This window comes from Dromaius novaehollandiae, chromosome 3 (assembly GCF_036370855.1).
Source record: "Dromaius novaehollandiae isolate bDroNov1 chromosome 3, bDroNov1.hap1, whole genome shotgun sequence".
Taxonomy (NCBI): domain Eukaryota; kingdom Metazoa; phylum Chordata; class Aves; order Casuariiformes; family Dromaiidae; genus Dromaius; species Dromaius novaehollandiae.
Window position 1 is genome coordinate 105,621,145 of NC_088100.1, and position 18,755 is coordinate 105,639,899.

An 18,755-nucleotide genomic window follows, 5' to 3' on the forward strand; every position below is an offset into this window, starting at 1 on the left:
TTAGTTGATAAATTAATTATCTAACTCAGTTCAGTGGCAGACAAATGGCACTATATCAAGCATCCATAAACCAGAAAATTTATTTTAGTAAAAATGCAGAATAGGACACTAGAGTCTTTACTGTCGGCTGGTAACAATTCATATATAATAACATTTCTTGTATTTTCTTCACTGCTTTTTAACACAGCTTTTCTTCACCTTTACAGATGACATCTTTCAAACTATAAAATGCTCTACGCTGCTCAAACTTTCTTGCTTCAACAGTTTCTCATTGCTGTACAAGTAAATCTACATCCTTTGTTACTAATATACACAAACCTATTGGTATGTGACTTTGACTCCAGGCTGAGAACAGGCTATAAATTTAGAAATCAATATCTAACTCTATCAATATTCATTTTACTTTTTCAATACAAAATACAAAGGTGAAAGAGCAGTAAATAAGCTAGAGTACTGAAATAAATTGGTTGTTCTTGTCACAATTAATAAATGTTTAACCAATAGGACTGCTTGCTACAGAAGTCTATAGCTTTGTAAGTTGTCTGAAAGTAGCAGGTGCTACCCTTGTGAGTCTCAAAAGCAGAAAGCATATTTCAATATTTAATTATATCACCAGTGATTTTCTCCGGGAGTACTTAATCCAAACATACAAATTACCATTTTCAACACTGTGCGAAGTGCTGTAGGAATTAATTTACTCATGTCATTTTTTCAAGAAATACAGATGAAGTTTTTGAAAATAAAATTTTTTTAAAAAAAATCTGAGTGGCTCATGTTAGCTGAAACTTTATTAATTTGCCATACACACAGTTCAAGAAAAAGCTTGCAATTAATCATTCATTTACAGATAACTTTTCAGGTTTCACTATGATGTTAAAAATGGAGGGAGATTATTACCACAATGTTTCTTTTAGTTGCAATTTTCATTCATGTAAATGCATAATTTTCTTTCTCTCTTTCAAGAAAAAAGTTTTCCTACAAATTCTTATGTATAAAAGCTAGTTCTTCTGTCTCTGCGTCTTGCTTAACTAATGCTACTGACAGGAAAAGAATACATTAATGAAATGGTCATTCATTTTAATACAAACTTTCCGAATGCTTTTCCATTCTAATAGGAAACCCTTTTCCTTTCATAAGATGAAATACTGACACAGACAAACAAACATCTTAATGGATAAACAATAATTTAGCTGTGGGGAGATTAGCTATGGAGAAAACTGTAATAGTTTACAAAATGTTATACATTACCTACCCAAATGTACAAATTTATTCAAAGTTTACCAAAGTTTATATTTGCTTAAAAATTGTCATGGATCAAATGTAGAAAAATACTTTTATATGATAAGAACAAACAAAAATCCTCACTTCTTTTGTACAGAACAAAACTTAAAAAGTGGAATTTGAACTCGAAAATAAAAAACAGACATTAGTTAAAAATACCTCATATGATATCTTTACCCAGCATTACTCTCTTTCATCCACCATGTAAAGGTAAATTCTGGGGGAAAAGCAATCTCTAAAACTGTGAAGATGTGGATACATAATAGTGAATGATCATGTGAAATATCTGCTTTACTATCAAAACATTGGCTTTGCAAAGTTACGCAGGGGAGCCAGTTTGTAAAATAAAATACTGAATGCTGAAAGCCCAAGGTAAAATGAATAATAAAATTAATTTCATGATACTTCATACCCTCTCCGTACAAAATGACATCCTCTAGTACTTGAAAGTTGGGAAGTGAAAATCACCTTGTAGAAATAATTACATTATCCTCTCTTCAGCCATTAAGTATTTTTCCTTCTCACTTCACATATGTTCAGAGTCTTAGAACCTGACCCATACATTCTCTTTTTCCATACTGCTGCCACTAAGGTGCTTTAATAATATTTTAAATATTATTCTTGGTCTGTTTCTGCCACTGAGGTTTGAAACACTGCAATTTCAGAAAGGGGAATTCAGTTGGAATGCAATTATTAGGCTTCTCTAAAGATTATCTACTTAGAATGTAGTTGAAGAACTGTACGTGTAAGGATATGTTGTTATAATAATTGATATACAACTGCCATGTGCAATCCAGAGACTCACATATTACCAATAAATAAATAATCTCACACAGAGACACACACTATCTAATCTTTCCAGTATGCACATATATAATTAATATAAACAAACTGATGAGAGTCCTATAAATCACAGCTGGTATTGAAAAAGCTATTTCACAGCTGTGACATCAGCAAAATGCATGCAATAGTTGTGACCTCGCATCTGTAAAAATCTTTCAGAAATGTGCTTGCAGTGCTCCCTGTTTAATCTATAGCACTAATTTTAAAACTGTTTCACAGCCTTATCTCCACATTTTCAATTGTTTGCCCAAGAATTCACATTGTCTGTACTGTGCATGATCCTTAGAGCATACGTATGCCTTCCTCACAGAAAAAAAACTATCTTACCTCTTCCTACCTTGTAATGCTTGAACCAACATAAGCAGGAATCTTTAGTGTCTGTGATTCTCAGTACATGAAAAAAGATTTACTCTTTTTAAAGAAAGAAGGATCTTTAAAAAAGTCTAGAAATTGGAAACATTTGAGGGAAAATGAAGAGAGTCTGTTTATTTCTTAAACTCCATTAATAAATAAGGATAGATCTGAAGTTATTTGGAGAGTTACTGAATTTATCAAGCATTTCTCCAGGTCACTGACCTACAGCTTTGTATTTAAAGATTTAACATTTTGTGTTTTGTATTCTGTCCCGTGAAATTGGTTACCTGTGGGTCCTGGCAGGGGAGCAGCTTTCCTTCTCCGTTTGATGTCTCCCATACACAATGATCCTAAGTGTACGCTGGTTTGTCTGCAAGTAATTATAGGAGAAAACTATTAACAAAGGAAGGAAAATACCACATAAATGCACAGCTTGTATAATCTGAACCTATATCAAAACATTCTCAACAAAGATGAAGCTGCGCAGTGAAGCCACCAATCTTGTTTATATCGAAGCATAATTATGTTTGTTGACAAGCGCTCAGTATCTAAATGTAGCATCATAAATTGTTACTTGAATGAATAATATAAAAGGAATGCTTTTTAATTTTCAAAACTGGCAATCTTTCTAGCTGAACATAAAACAAAACACTGTTACTTCTGACAGGAAAATAGCTAAGATTAATTATCTACAGAGTTCACAATATTGTTGGTAGATTATCAATTGGCTAGTAATGCCTAACTGTCAGAACAACATTTATTACAGGAAAAATATTACCAATTTCTTTTAAGGTAAGATGAAGAATGAATGAGAACATGAAACAGTAAACTCTTCAAAGGTACGTGAAATAAACTTGTTGCACACCAATCTGTCCTTTTCTAATTCACTAGCAAGACGTGAAAATGACATGTTGGAAGCACAGGATCTTGTATGCTCACTACATAATTACGAGCTTATGCTTTAAGACTGGAAAAAAGGTGGAGCTGTAGAAGACAGCAAACAAGTAAATCCTATTGCACCATAGCAACTATATACGGTCAGGTACCACAGAAAAGGGCAAATTCAGATCTTCTAAATCTGGAACTTCGGCATATAATCTGGTTTAAACCCTTAAAGGAGAATTATAATTACCATTTTTCTTAAAGTAACATGCAGTCCCTGTAGAGTAGAAGATATGTGGCCTGAATTTTTGAAAAGCATTAAAACAGAAGAGGGAAAATACAGATTAATTTATGGAGACATATTAATATTATGGAGTTCATAGATGTTACTCAGAACTGTGACCCTTCCCACAGTAACGGAGTGAATTTTGATAAAACTACAAGCTGCGAATTGCATCTGATAGTGTACTATAGTATAGTAATACACTCTCACTCAAGGGACACGGTTTCATTTTGAATATATGACCTATCCTTTACTGCATTCATAAACTTTTTAAAGCTGTGCTGCTTCTAAATGAAAAATAAATGATCATGTACATTGAGACACTACTGAGACCTGCTCAGTAATGTAAAAGAATTAAAAGAATGCCTTGCTGAAAAAGATGACAGTGTATAATCTTCTACACACTTCTGTTAAAAAAAGATGTAGTAAATTAACACGGAAATACTTCAGTGTATTTATTTAAATAATAAAAGAAATTTTAGCTTTACACAGAAGTGCACCCTTGCTTCAGTTAATGAACCCCTATTTCAGCTCTTGTTATTTAACTCTCTTCTTTTAAAATGGACTTTTTTCCTTACAAGTCTGGGCAATTCTTTCAGAATTTATTGTACACATGAAGAAAATTAATATTTAAATAAAATATGGGAAAAACAATACTAGAGAAAACAAATAAATTTATATAACATTTTTATTAAAAACACCAAGTAAGTTGTGTGTTAAATTATATGCTAAATGGTATTTGACTATATGTTTTCTCTTCAGAATGAAAAAGGAAGAAAGTCTCCAGGAATACAAGAAGGATGAAAGATAAAAATTAATAAAGTCAGGCAATTGAACCTGAAGACCTGAGCTACAGGAGTAACAGCTAGCAGTGCTTGAGTTATTTTACACAGAATTGATTATCTGTTACACTACATTGAGATATCTAGATTATTGATCTGTAAGATTATGGTACTTGGGTCTCCCCACTTTTCCTCTAGGCACACAGAATGGAGTTGCAACAAATAACACTAAGTAAGGACTACTTTGTTATTGTTGTCACCCTTCATGTAGAACATAGCAGTTACTTTTTAATTTAAAATCAATGAACGTCTGAAAGGCAGCCTTGGTCCTTCAGCATAAATGAATCATTTGTCTTTGCAAAGCACAACAGTCCGACCACTGGCCAAGGTGAGAGTGGATATTTCTTTGTTGGTGCTGAAAATTCTATATGCCACAAATAAATAACAATATGCTAGAGCACCAATTAAGCTTTGTCAAATTCAGTTTTACGGCCACTAACATCAAACATCAGACTAACTCCCGAGTCCACAGCAGCATTTAGTTTCACCAGGTCTTAACATTTGATGCACACTGCTGATATAGATCACGGAAAAACAAGGCTACATTTTTAAAGAGAAACAGACACAGAACTGTGACTATTCCTGAAGTCAGAGGAAACGAAGTATTATACTGTAGCTGTAAACCAAACACATCCTCATGCACAGTACATTTTGAAATGCTTGTAACGGGGGTACTATAAAGTAGGGAGAACTCTGACCATCAGTCGGGCTAACTTCAGCATTATGTTTCTTAGCATTAAGTCAGAATAGCAAGGATTATACAAAGGAGGAAAGCTATTTGCCTGGCTTCCCTCTACTTATCCATAGCTTGCTTCTAGCTATCATTTATAAATAGTGCTCTGGAGGGAAACTAGGCATTTTATTAGGGAAAAAATAAAACTTGTTAAGACCACCTTGCCTGAAAACTTGGCTTTTGATGTGCTGGTGACAGGGACTGGAGCAAGCAGTGTCAAATGGAATAATTTTTAAGGAAAGACAACAGGAACTTGTCGCCTCATTGTATGCATTTACAAATAGAGGCTTTTCAGAGTATTAGGCCTAGTTAAAGCTGCCCTCTGGATAAAAAGTGTTCTCAAGCAGCCTCAGACAAGCTTGGGAGACAAACAGATGTGACTATGGTCCCTGGCGTTTGGCAAGAACACTCACTGTCAATAAGAAAAATATGAGCACGGACAGGGCATCAGCTGCACCACGGCGGAGCAGGCCTGCAAGTGTCATAGCAGCAGCAAAGTTGTGGCAGAGGGAAATAAGAGGGCTGCAAAAGCCAGGCTGGTGTGAACTCACACTATCAGGCCAAGAATTTGTTGTTGTTGTGTCATGCCTCAACATATTAAACAAAAGCACTGGAAAAATTACTGTCAATTTTTATTCATTTTTCATATTGCATACTGTATTTAGATCCTCCTTTCTACTCAGTAAATAAGGGCTTCAAAAATGATGACAGGCCAGGGAAATCTGGCAATAAAAACAAAAAATCTCCATCAAAATAATAAGCATAATAAAAGTAGTTTTGTTCCAGCTAGCATTTTTCTCCTCCACATAGAAGTGATGATATAAAAAATAATTCACAAGTATCTATGCATAGTTGTGACAAACACCCATTCAGACAGAAATTTTGTTACCTCCTTCTTAAATAGCTGCAGTTTCCCTACAATGTTTTCTTCTCAAGGTAATTGCTCTCACTATGGTTATATGTCTATGGTAATATTTCTTTAAATTCCCTAAAAAATTCTATCCAGTCCTTCACAGTACAAACTCTTCTTTTTCCGTAATTTTTATATTTTCAGTAAGCAAATATTTTTGATGAGTGCCTATTCTGCAATTACACATTAGCTTATTACAAATGGCTTGGAGGGGTTATGTCATTTTTCTAGCTAACCTGACCTTTGTGGTCAACAGACCGTTTGGTTACATTCCCCAAATAGACTTCTGTTCTGGGAAGGAACCACAAGCTGTATTGTTTTAATTGAGAGCCACCTTGTGAACCACTGAGCACATAAAGCAGTTCCTAATTCGTTTAACACTATTGCTAGCAATTATTGCCTTTGCTGTTATCGAAGTTCACCAGTCCAGTCAATGAGAAGGGCCATAATACAATAAACTGGGGGCAGGACAGCAGATACTCCTGAACATGAGTCCTAGTTCACTGACTGATTTATTGCATGCTTCTGCAACCACTACCATCCCACATGTAAAAAAAAACCCTCCTCCCCCCAAAATCCTAATCAAACCCAATAATTCCTGTGATTAGTTGTTTCATAGTCTCTTCAGAAACATGCCAGGGAGATACACTGCTATATAGTAGGCAGCTTCATATGCGCTAGTACGATGGCCTAAACTAGTGAGATTGTCTCTCATTTACAGGACCTCTGGGTACTAGTGCATTCAAAACAAAACACTTGCACGTTTATTTTACATTTCTTATTGTAACAATATGTCTGTTGATCATCTTACTCCACTGTCTCTCTGCTTTAGCAGCTGTCACTTTCCTTGCAAGCTACAATCCTTTATTGGACATCAGATGTTTTTGTTGATGCATTGTAATTGTGCCATTGGTACAATGCCATTAAATAAATGCTTAATCCCATCCCTTAGTATATTTAGGCCTTTAAAAATGTGTACATTTCAGCAGTGTCAAACCATTTGACAGACTACAGTTTGTACCTCTACGACATTGCAAAGATTACTTGCGAGTAATGAAGGTGATGGTTGTGTTTTCTGTTTGTGTCAAAAATGCATAAAAGTGTTGATTACTAATAAAGACAGATGTGGAAGAGTTTATATTTTTTATTTAACAATTAATATTTATTAAATTTCTGTACTCTAATTTGGAAAATACTGTGCTGCATACTAATATGAGGCAATAATGTTTTCAAGACGACTTGATTTTTTGTATCATAACTAAATGCATCTGTAATTATCGATACTTGCCTATCCATTATATTTCAATTAACATCTCTCTCACCTGAGGAATAAATCCATTGTAAACAGTAACACACTGTTCTGCCACAGTATCAATGCATTCCTGCAGATGGCTGTAGAACTCTTCAATTTTATCATGACTGAATGCTTTAGTTAGTGTAGAGGCTTGATAAGTTTATAAGTGAACTTCTTTCACAAGAGATCATAATAAGGCAAGAGTTGATTGTTTTGCATTTTAGAAGGGACATGAGAGAATTATTCTGAAGCAGACATGTAACCATCACTGCCAGTTTTCAGTCTTAGAATAGAAATAGATACAAAACAGATTTGAACACACGAATGAAGAAAGAACACAGTGAGGACTGCAACTCACTTTAAGCTTGAAATGACTTGATAATTTCTTATAAAGTGTAACTGAGTAGGGAGTATGTGAAGCAGTGCTCAGGGCAGCACATAAAAATGAAAAAATAGAATTCTCCATTGTGGAACACAGAAGAAAGCCAATAAAATGGTTAAAAAAATGAAAAGGAGTCATATCCCTCAACTTTACAAAAACAAGACATAACCTGAGGAAACCTCCCACAATTCAAGTATCTTTAACACAAAAATACCACAGAAGAGGTTCTCAGATCCTTAAACAGATTGGACCTATAGTACAGGTTGTCTCACTTACAACATGGCCAAAAAAGCATAGACTGCTGTGTCTGGTTGCCAATTGAAGCGCATCCATTACCACTACTTAAACAGGGAACCGGCATGTACTTTTACCTTTTACTATACTTGCCTAAATCTCCTCAAGTGGCAGGCAATGGCTTCAAGACCACCTGTGTCCATGGAACGCAGCTTATGAACACAGTTTTGAGGTAAATACAATTAAACACTGTTATCTGGGTACTTCTAAATGTCCAGCCACACTATTATCCAATTAGATATGATGAACACAAAATTCTGCACTTCCATTCGACTGAGTCTCCACAAGTATGGACTTAACCAAAAGTTAACACTCAACTCCCTGCCACATCAAATACACATACTAACCAATTGGTGCTGTAAATTTGAGAAGACTATTCTGTACTACTTCAGCATAACTGAATATTTGCCTCAGTTATGTATTTCAGTATGACTATGGAAAAGAGATGATGATTTTACAATATTACACTGAAAAATGCAAGGGACATTTCTTTTTGAGGAAAAAGATATTCAAAACCAATGGCTAAGTAGGTTATTAGGAAGCATTTGCTTGTAAATCTTGGATTTCTTCTTTTTCTTGCAGCATGCAGCTTGGCCAAAACCTGGGCACAGCCTCTGGTCACCAGCTGACCGCCCAGGGAACGGTGACCCTGCTGTAATGCATGTGTTGCACTGACCATTACCTAGAGGGATTGCCCTTGTCCATCCTGCAAAGGCGTCCACATTCTTTTGCTCTCATGCACAGTGCCTGTGCGGTTCCCGTAGAGGTACAGGATACTACTTTGAGGACAATGTTTCCATGGAATAGATGAAGACAAAAGAAAGTGATCAAAACAGTTACTTTAACAATGAAGATTTGGACTTTGGGTCTTAGTATTATGATATAGGGCAGTCTTGAAAAAGAATCCAGTCATGTTTTGTTAAGACTATTTGAGATAAACACCACTCAGTACAATTCGATTTACCTGGTGATTTACCTATCTAGCATGTATGCTTGGTAGTGATTTTGGGCAGTCAGTGTGAGCATTAAGTATCAGAATGCTAACCAGAGTCTGCACTAATGCTACCATGACGGCTCCTTTCTTGGTGAGTATTTCCTCCTATGAATCTTTATAGCAAAATACTGTTGGGGATGGGACATCGAGCGTGTACGTTCAGTCTTTAGATGAGGTCTTCATCTACTTCCATCAATCCTTTTCCATGGAGAATTAGAGAGATTTCATGCCTTTTATGGAACCAGCAATAGCTGACATTGATGATTTTTAGTATCACAAGACCGATTTTGGAGATCAGGTGGGTTGAATTTTGATAACAGCTTAACTAGAGAATCAATTAACACATCTATTAGAGTCATCTTATCACGTACACCAGAACCTTTTGTGTGGAGCTTGGCTTATGTAGTCTGGCTTTAATCACAGGAAACTTACAGCAATCAAACTGAAAGAAGAGTAAAGTGGAGAATTCTATATTGATAATACCAAATTAAAGAAGAACTGGGCAACAGATAAATATATTAAATATCCTTAAATTAAACATTCATATTAATTTTGCCACTAGAAGATCTGACCAGAATACAGGTATGATTAGATATGGCTATATAATTGCCATATAGATTATGCCAATGACATTTTCATCTACCATCATGGTGCTGACAACAGCAAAACTGTGAAAAAAATGCACATCCCAACAGAGGAAAGTAGGCAGTAGTTTGTAAAAGCAATGTTTAAAACCACAAACTTCAAAGCAAATAGGTGATCAGTACAAATTCTCTCTCTCCTGGAAATCAGAAACTTAAAAACCTTATTCTCTCATTTGCATCATCCTGTGTAAGTGAATTCACTCACAAATTCACATATACTGTCTCCCGCGAGTTTTCTGGAAACTGTAAAAAGAACAAAACCAAAACACTAGAGTGCTGACAGTACTAAAGGATTTCTCTCTTGGTTAGGAGTGGTAGACCAATACTGCTGTAAACTAGTCTTACTACTACTACTACTACTAATAATGATAGTCTTAATAATAATGAAATTATACCATTGATATGCAGCACATATATATTAATTTTGAATGTTTAGGAATATGAATATAGATTTCTTCTTGGTATCACTTCTCTCAGACACCATTCAGGCAAAAACAGAATTCCACACTAGATTCATCTACTTCCTTTACAAGAATGAAGCTTTTCTTCAGACTTGTCTAAAGAATGACATCACCTATATAACATCTGCCTCCACAAGTGTGAAACTCATTACATTAACTACAAGAACTTTGCACTTTTGCACTTTATTTTCCTTTTCTTCAGTTTTAAACAGATGTGATAAAACAACGGAACTCTATCAAATTACTTCCATACTAAGCCAGACTATTCACAACACAACTTTAGACATGAGTGACACGCTTGTTTTAATGGAATTTCTAGTGCAATCCCAATTATGAATGAGAAAATACAGTCTTTTTGCCCCATCAGATCATCTCATCACCAAATATTGTATCATAACACTTGCCTTTATGTTTCCTTTTCCAGCAATTCTGAGCCTTGTTCAAACATACAAGTAGTCCGAAATTCACCTACCTACACAGGCATAATTTTAACAAACACAACGGAAAACAAAAAACTTACACCACTAGATATATTGTGACACCCAAACTCAAGACACATTTACTTTATTTGAGAACCAAGAGTCTCTTAAAAAAAAAAAAACAAAACCTGCATTAGAGGCTTACTGCCCTCAGAAAGGATAATGCATTGTTTTTTCTTGTTTCTAATTAGTAATTTAAGCATATGTTCAGCATTTAACTCTAAATGTTTGCCTTTTCCCCAAGCTCTAAGACAGCTGTCCAAGACGTGAATGCCAGAAAACATTTAAATATCAACATCTGTTGAATTATGTTAATTTAGTGTAATATAATTGGGCATGAGTTGGAATTGATCAAAAGTATATGAATTAGACAAAGGCAAATCCAAACCAATAACTTGGTGTACAAACAAGTCGAAGAACACTGAGGGAATAAAAACAACAAAAACCCTTCTGTTAAAAATTAAATAACTAAAATTATAGTTTTCTTCAGCAAATGTTGTGATTTCACATTTTCAAAACAGAAAGCAAATATCTATATTTCTAATTTTTTGACAGCAAATTCCATTATTCTTTTGTGTCAAGCAACAGCTGAGAAAAATAAATGCTCATAAATGTGTAATTGTGAAAAGTAGTTAGAAAACAGGTTGCTATAACAGAATACCATCAAAATACCATCTTATTACAGGACAATAATCTATTGTTCCATAAATTCTAAAGCAAACAGATTCCTTTGTTTCTTCTTGATCTTGTGCCAACACTGTTGATATCCAAAAGATGCAGGCCCTGACCCAGCTCCCAAGTGGTTGGAAAGTATTTTTTGACTTGACCAATAACCATGGGCTGAAACAGATACTTCCACGGAAAGACTCTTGATAGCTTACTCTGCTACATTATTTCTTCAGAATATTTCTGGATACGTATTTCTTTATTCAGTACTACAATCACTAAATATAGTAAGTATAGGACAAATGTATTTTGTTCAAAAGAATTTCAAAAATATCTTACCTATATAATTCTAGATTACGTTCACACAGTGAGGTTAAATCAGTGCAAATATTAGCGTCATATCCAAAATCCTTTTCTTATAGGACATACACAGATCAAAGAAGCAACACTGTAAAAATCCACCATAAAGAGTCCACGGTAGCTTAAAAATGGAACAAGAGAAGTGTCTTTTAAGGTTGGAAGCACACAACCTCAATGCCAATTTCTTTCTTTGTCTCTATGCTGAGAATGCGAGCAAGCATGGCCAACTGGAATGGACGTGGTCCACTAGAAGGGACCAGTAATTCAGTTTATGTAAACAGCCAGCACAATGTAATTATTTTTAATTGGTCATTCAGACCTAGTTATGGACCAGTGATCTAGAAGCTCTTCTGTTACATTACAAACACTACGGTCAGTCTTTAACTAACTGCCTAGAAAACATGAAAGCTATAACTGTGTGCAGGAAGGGGTGAGGAAAAGATCACCAAAGCTGAGACTAAATATTAAGCAAATAATGCTTCTTTAACACTCTGCACCCATTTTCTTCAGTAACTGCCATGCAACTCCATTGAGTATAGAGGGTCTGTATGTGTAGGAGCAAATGCAAAATTTGACTTTTCAATAACAAGGAAGAACAGGTAGAGAAAGTCAAAGAAATGTTGGGTTTTTCTGGTCCTTCTCAGTTTCAAAATTCTTTGCTATTATAAACTCTCATACATTCCTCCTAATCAATTTTAAGTAGTGGTAATAGCATTTTTAAAATATATGTAAAGTAATAGGAGCCTTAGCAAAGCAAATTCTCAAATCCAAACATCAGCAGGCTGAATAATAACCTTTCCTTCCTTTTGGCTAGGACAGTTGCTGAACATTAGCCTCCAGAAAGACCGAGACATTATAACTGACCAATTTCAAATACCACAATGAAAATAAATATAAAAATGCTATATAATTGGGAATAAGCTTATGTTTTATTCTAATCTCTTTCTCTCCTTACACAAAGTCACAATTTGAATAGAAGCCAACGTACCTATCCCTGTGATCAGAATTTAGGGACACTGCATCAGTGAACGTGTCTCAGTAATGGACACTACTGCACCATTACAGTGAATCTGCACCAGTGCTACTTTAAGTGCATCATATTCAAAGAACTCTCCAAGATTAGTAGGAACTTGATGTAAAGACTGTACAAACAATTTAATAGAAGCCTTGCTACAGAAAGAAGCCTTGCTCCTACCCTTCCTTCATGCATGAATATTCATCCCCATGTTTGTGGCACACGGCTTTCATGTACCTGTATGGTGAAAGAGGTAAGAGAGGATCCAAATCTGAGGATAAAAAACACCTCCTTTTGTTTCAGTACAGATCACTATCCCAATGTCAGTCACTATATGACCACATAAGCAGTCCTGCTGGCACAGACGAGTGGCAGGAATAAACAGAACAGAAAACTGCTGCTTCTAAAGGCCATGTTGGTTAATACAGGATTAAACTGCTTGTGAAACTACAGTGCAAGTTACTGTGCATTAGATCCTTTACAGAGCTTAAATAGTAGGAAAGGTCTTCACTCCTCCTCTGAAGCTCAAATTAATTTTATCCTAATGCCATTAGCATTTTAACAGGAAAGTTGAGAGAAGCAAAGCTTTGAGCTTTGGAGCTCAAACTGGATCAAATACCATTGTGGCAACTAAATAAAATGAGAAAAAAAAACATTTGAAAGTGTGAGAAACAAGCACACTGTGTGATAAAATTCAAGTATCTGAAAGTGAAATTTGCTTTCAATCCATCCAGGGGAAAAATAATCCAGATGTAGCAGTGGTGTATCATTTATAAAGATTATCTCATTTTTCTTTCTCTCTCTCTTTTTTTTTTTTTAAATCAGGACAGATTGACTTTCTATTAGTTAGCACATTAATGTTTACCTGAATTCAATTTGAAAAGAAAAATTTGCAATACTGCTTCCTATTGAGCAGCTTACTTATGTACAATATTATGAAGTGTATGAGCTTTTAGTACAATAACACTGAAATTCTCTTTGTGGTTTTGTAGTTAAAACTTTATTTTGTTTTAAAGCTTCAACACAACTGTTTGGAGTATGTGGTAAAATACATTTTTCAAAAACAGAGCATGGTCTCTGAATTTTCTGACACTTCTGAAAGTCTACTCATTATATATGTTGAGTTAAAATGACATGATATTTTAAGATACTTCATCACCAGTGTTAATGTAATCAGTTGATACTCTAAATCTATATCAATACACAGGCTTCAAGATTTTCATAAAGTTAAATCTCACTAAAGCATCACATACTGGTTACATTTTCAAACAATAATCAAATGGCTTCCCCCTCTTTACAGAAGTCTTTTCAGGACCTGAAAAATAAGGCCATACTATAGAAAACCCCCTCAGGAGAGCAACCCTCTTCCAAAATAGCACCATCTCCTAGTCTTCTCAAAGTGGAAAAATACCAAACTGATGGAATATTGTTGTCCCAGAGGGACAGAGACAGACAGAGGGAAGAAAACAATATGTCTCAAAAATTCATGTAATTTAATCTGGAAATATTCTACATTAATCTATAAATATTACTAAGCACCAATCATAACACTACTGTTATTGCTTTGCAGCACTCAAAGGAAGAGATAAAACTGCTTAGTTAATTTTTAATGATGTAAACACATTTGGCTTTTAATGTTATATCTGAGTCTGGAGTTACAATTACTATGTTTAATAATTTTACACTTAAATTAAAAAGGAATTTTAAATATTACCTCCTTTTAAAGTATTTTTGTTGGAAGTATATGCCAGTGTGATTGCAAAAGTGAATCATGTAGTAAAAAAGCTATGCATTCCTTAGTTTTACTGCAGGGTAAGTATGTGCACATTTTCATGCATAATTTTCAAAAAAAAGGCTGAATTCACCTCCTCTTGTGTAATTTCATTCCACAAAAGCCACATTAAACAATTACAGTTCTTGTAATTAACCAGTAGTCTAATGTACAGTTTTCTTATCCCAATCTATTAACAGCTGCTCAAAAAATGTAGTAATTAATGGTTTCATTTATTTTTGGCAAACCTGCAACGCGACAAATAGTTTTATATCTGCTGCAAATTAGGACTCTTTCCCAAACAACAGATGACACGGTGGGAAAGAGGGAGCAGGCAGAATCCTTGCACATCTTTGTCTCTTTAGAAGATCAAATAAAGAGCAGCTGTAATGCTATTTGTCACATCTGTGTAAAAAACACAGTGATCTGCATCATCAGATGAAAATGAATGAGAGCTGTACAAATGTACAAATAGGCATTTTCCTTACAAACTGGGAAAGGCCTAAAATTCGTATATCTAACTAAAGTAATAGTATAGTTTAAAAAGCTCTTATATTTAGTGTCATTTTTCTCATTTTAGGAGCTTCCTTTATATATTAATTCATAGAGAACACCATTATTCATACAAAATAAAAATCATAAACATAGGTAGTAGGGACTTCCTCTTTCACCAGCACAAGGTACCTAAATTTAAACTGGATTGAGAACTACGGAAAGAAAGGAGGAAGAGAGACAGCTACAGAAAACACAGAGAAGTTATGAATAGCATTCTCTTCTCTTTATTGATACTTCTCCCCATTTAGTAGCATCAGACATTGTGCATTGCAGGCGCTGTGCACCATGGCAAGAAGAGACTTCAAAGACTTCTTGCCAGCTCAATACAGAACAGAACAGCAACAGGAGATCACAGGAAGAATGGCATATAGCCCTCATTTCACCCTACTGTAATCACTGAGCAGCTGGCTCCTGTTGATTTTTAAGGAAACATCAAGGCAGCACATCCAGCTCAGGTTAGGGTCTACTTTACAGCTGCAGGAAGTGCTTAACTCTTGCATACTAAGCTGCTGCTACATTGACTAGATTATCAACACTACACCAATTAGCTAGTTTAAACCTAGCCTGTACAATGCTACACCACTTTCAAATCACTTTTGTGAGTATGACTTAACCTTCTTGCAAATGAGGACTGAAATGCATAAAACCTGTAAGAAGCTTTTCTTCTTTTAAAGATTGGTGGGGGAGCATTCGAGTATGGAAAGCCAATGTGGAATTACCAAGATACGACAAAATAAATTGGTAAGTGGCAAAAATTCTGGCTTTTTTCCCCCCAGTTTATCAGAACATGCATGTGTCCTAAATCTCACTTACAGTACAATAAGGAGAAGTAAATATGCAGATAAAATAAAGTTACTTAACAGGAACACATGAAAAGAAATATGACAGAAGACCATTATGTATGGTAAGGAAGTAACTGTACGAGTTTAACTTACTTGGGAATCTGCTGTTTTCCCAATCAGATTACAGCATAAACTAACTAGTTTTGCCACTGATTGCATGACCAAAGGTGAAGTATTAAGTTGCTTAAGTATTCTGGTTATCTTTCAGTCAAATGAGGACATAAGTACTTCCTAACTTTACAGGGGTATTGTGAGGATTAATACATTAAAAGACAGGCAGATAGTTGGGTGACAGGGGCTCCCTACATACTTAATGAAATAACCACATGATCAAAATAATTGTGTTATAGCAGCTCAGCAAATTACTCTTCCAGCTCTGCCTGGCTGACAAAATGAACGCTCTTAGCCCCGGGGATCATTTATTTATTTAGGTAGAACTTATTTTTGTAAAATTTTACAAAGAACACCAGTGCAAGACAACGGGTGTTACCCCCTGACTGCAGCATGAAAGCAAAGAGCATGTGCTCCCTTACAGCAGTTCAGCTGCCAAGCAGCAACTTGTTAACTCCACATAACTCAATCATGTTCAATTGTATGCCCACAGCCTAGGGCTACAGACAGACATTTGGTCTGCTAACAACTGTGCCAGATGAAGACATTACTATCCCAAGCTATTTGTTATCACACATCTGCTGGAGATTATCATCTCCACAGTTCTGCCCGAGGAAGAAATCATGTGAGCACTCCCTAATCTGGTTTACACAAAACCAGCCAATTTAATTTAAATAGGTGAGTTGAGCTAACCAGGCTGGTTTTGCCTGAAGCAGATTAAAAAATGCAGACAAAAACCCACTTCACTGGCAAAAGAGTAGAGGATGAAAATAGGCAGCTGGGAGTGTTAACATCTTCAAACAGCGTGGCTAGATTTGGGAGGGGACTGTTCCTGTCCTAATGCAAGGAAATTGTCTGAAAACAGACAACTTCTTCAAGGCTAAGTGGGTGAAATAAATGTGGCTTCTAAACCAGTAACATTTAGTACTGTTCATATAATTTAAAATAATCAATGGGAAAGTATATATTTGTAGACTAAAAATTATCTGTAAAGTAAGCACAAATAGATTTATTATTTAAGTGCTCAAATACAGAAGAGAACACATTGAATTGTATCAGCATTACATAATCTACCCAGGTTCTACGTTTTGTGGTGCAGGACTGTTCCTTCTTAATGTTTTGTTCGTCAGCAGCCATATCCACAGTTCTCAACAGCTGAATTATCTTTCCACTAATAAAAGCTGATATTAGTTTGTATAGGATTAACTTAAGGTCTTCTTTCTTATAAATGCTGGAGCTCATTGTCATTTTTTAATTCTGACAGAAGCAACCTAATACAAGCAAGCCAGTAGAGTAAAGTTTACCCAGAAAGCATCAGCACTTTTCCACTAAGAAGAGACAGTTGCAGACCAATGCAGTGTTTAGACCTACCCACCTTTCTGATATAGTTCTCAAGTAAATTATTCCACAAGTCACTGATCAGATATTTACATACTGCTTACATGCTGAGATAAGAACTGCATTCACTCATCGAAAAAGGGTAAGAAAAGTCAAGGCAAACATAAAAAAAGTACATATCTCCTATATGTATTTCATACACATATGAAAAAAGAGAAAAAGTCTTCCAGAACAGCAAAAAAGATGCATTCCTTTGCCGTAGAAATGTGGTTGCGTGAAAGCTATATGAAGAAACACCTATAAAAATTCAGTCTTGCTATAAGAACATCAGATTAAACTGTAGTCTGGACAGGCACAATATTACAGAAATTCTGATACTTACTGCTGTTATTCTATCACTGCATTTAGCAACAAACATCAAGACAATATAAAGTGTTCCTAATGGTAACGGACATTACTTGTTGTGTGCCTCTTTTTAAGGAGGTTACTCATCTGAATTACCTTGATGCATCAAAGGTAATAGTTTAAAACGTGCAAATCATTTAGAATAATTTAGAATCAATTTTAGAATGTTTCAGACATTCAGGTGTGTGTAAACACTTGCATTCAACAAAAAATTTAACCCCATATGCATGTAGTAGACTGAAATCATAAAAGATTTACTACAATGTTACTTAATTCTGAAGGTGGCTGAAATTTATTCGGATGCAAACTTGTGACATTCGATTGGTATTATTGTAGTTCTGTGTTTTTAAAGTATTTGGGCACATGCAAAAACCTAAATGACACATTATTTCCATTTCAAGATTCCATACACAATAATGAAAATGCACATTTGCAAGGAATGTGGAGTTTACAATATTACTAAATCTGTGAATGATATTTGCTATTGAAACAATAACTTCTATAGGTACCTTGTTAAGCAGAAACGTTTTCTTTCACTCTCTGGACTGTTGAAACTAAGATTAATCCTTTTGGTAGAAGCGATGATTTGAAATTAAGTGACAAAAGTAGCTCATAGTAAATCTTACTATGGGAAACCAAAACTTTTACTAAAACTTTACTATTTTACTATGCACAATGAATTTCATCTGTAAGGAAAGAAACACTGCAGGAATTGTCTGGAATTAATTGACAGTAAGATAACTATGTGTTTGTCATGTGTTGTTCCTACATGTGAGGAATTCATAATCTCTGTTTTGTTTACCACGACTTTTGATAAAAAGCAAAATATTAGGTTATAGAACCCTTAAATTAACTTAAATTAGGAGGAAGTAGTTACCACATATGACACTGTTCTGAGAGAAAGAAGGTTGGGGGTGATTTCTACACATTAAAAAAATAAATAAAAAAAAAAAATAGCATATTAGCCAGGAGATTTTATGCTAGAATTTATGGACAACTACTGGGCCACATATTAC

The 18,755-nt window shown here is 35.0% G+C and overlaps 1 protein-coding gene across 1 annotated transcript in view; it reads right to left on the reverse strand.

Annotated features, from left to right (window-relative positions):
- The window catches only part of GPATCH2 (G-patch domain containing 2), a 125,617-nt gene that overhangs the window by 14,021 nt on the left and 92,841 nt on the right, over nt 1-18,755 (reverse strand). Inside the window, exon 9 of the mRNA XM_026108199.2 lies at nt 2,766-2,848. Within this exon, the coding sequence (XP_025963984.2) occupies nt 2,766-2,848 (83 nt within the window). The remainder of the gene's footprint in view (nt 1-2,765; nt 2,849-18,755) is intronic.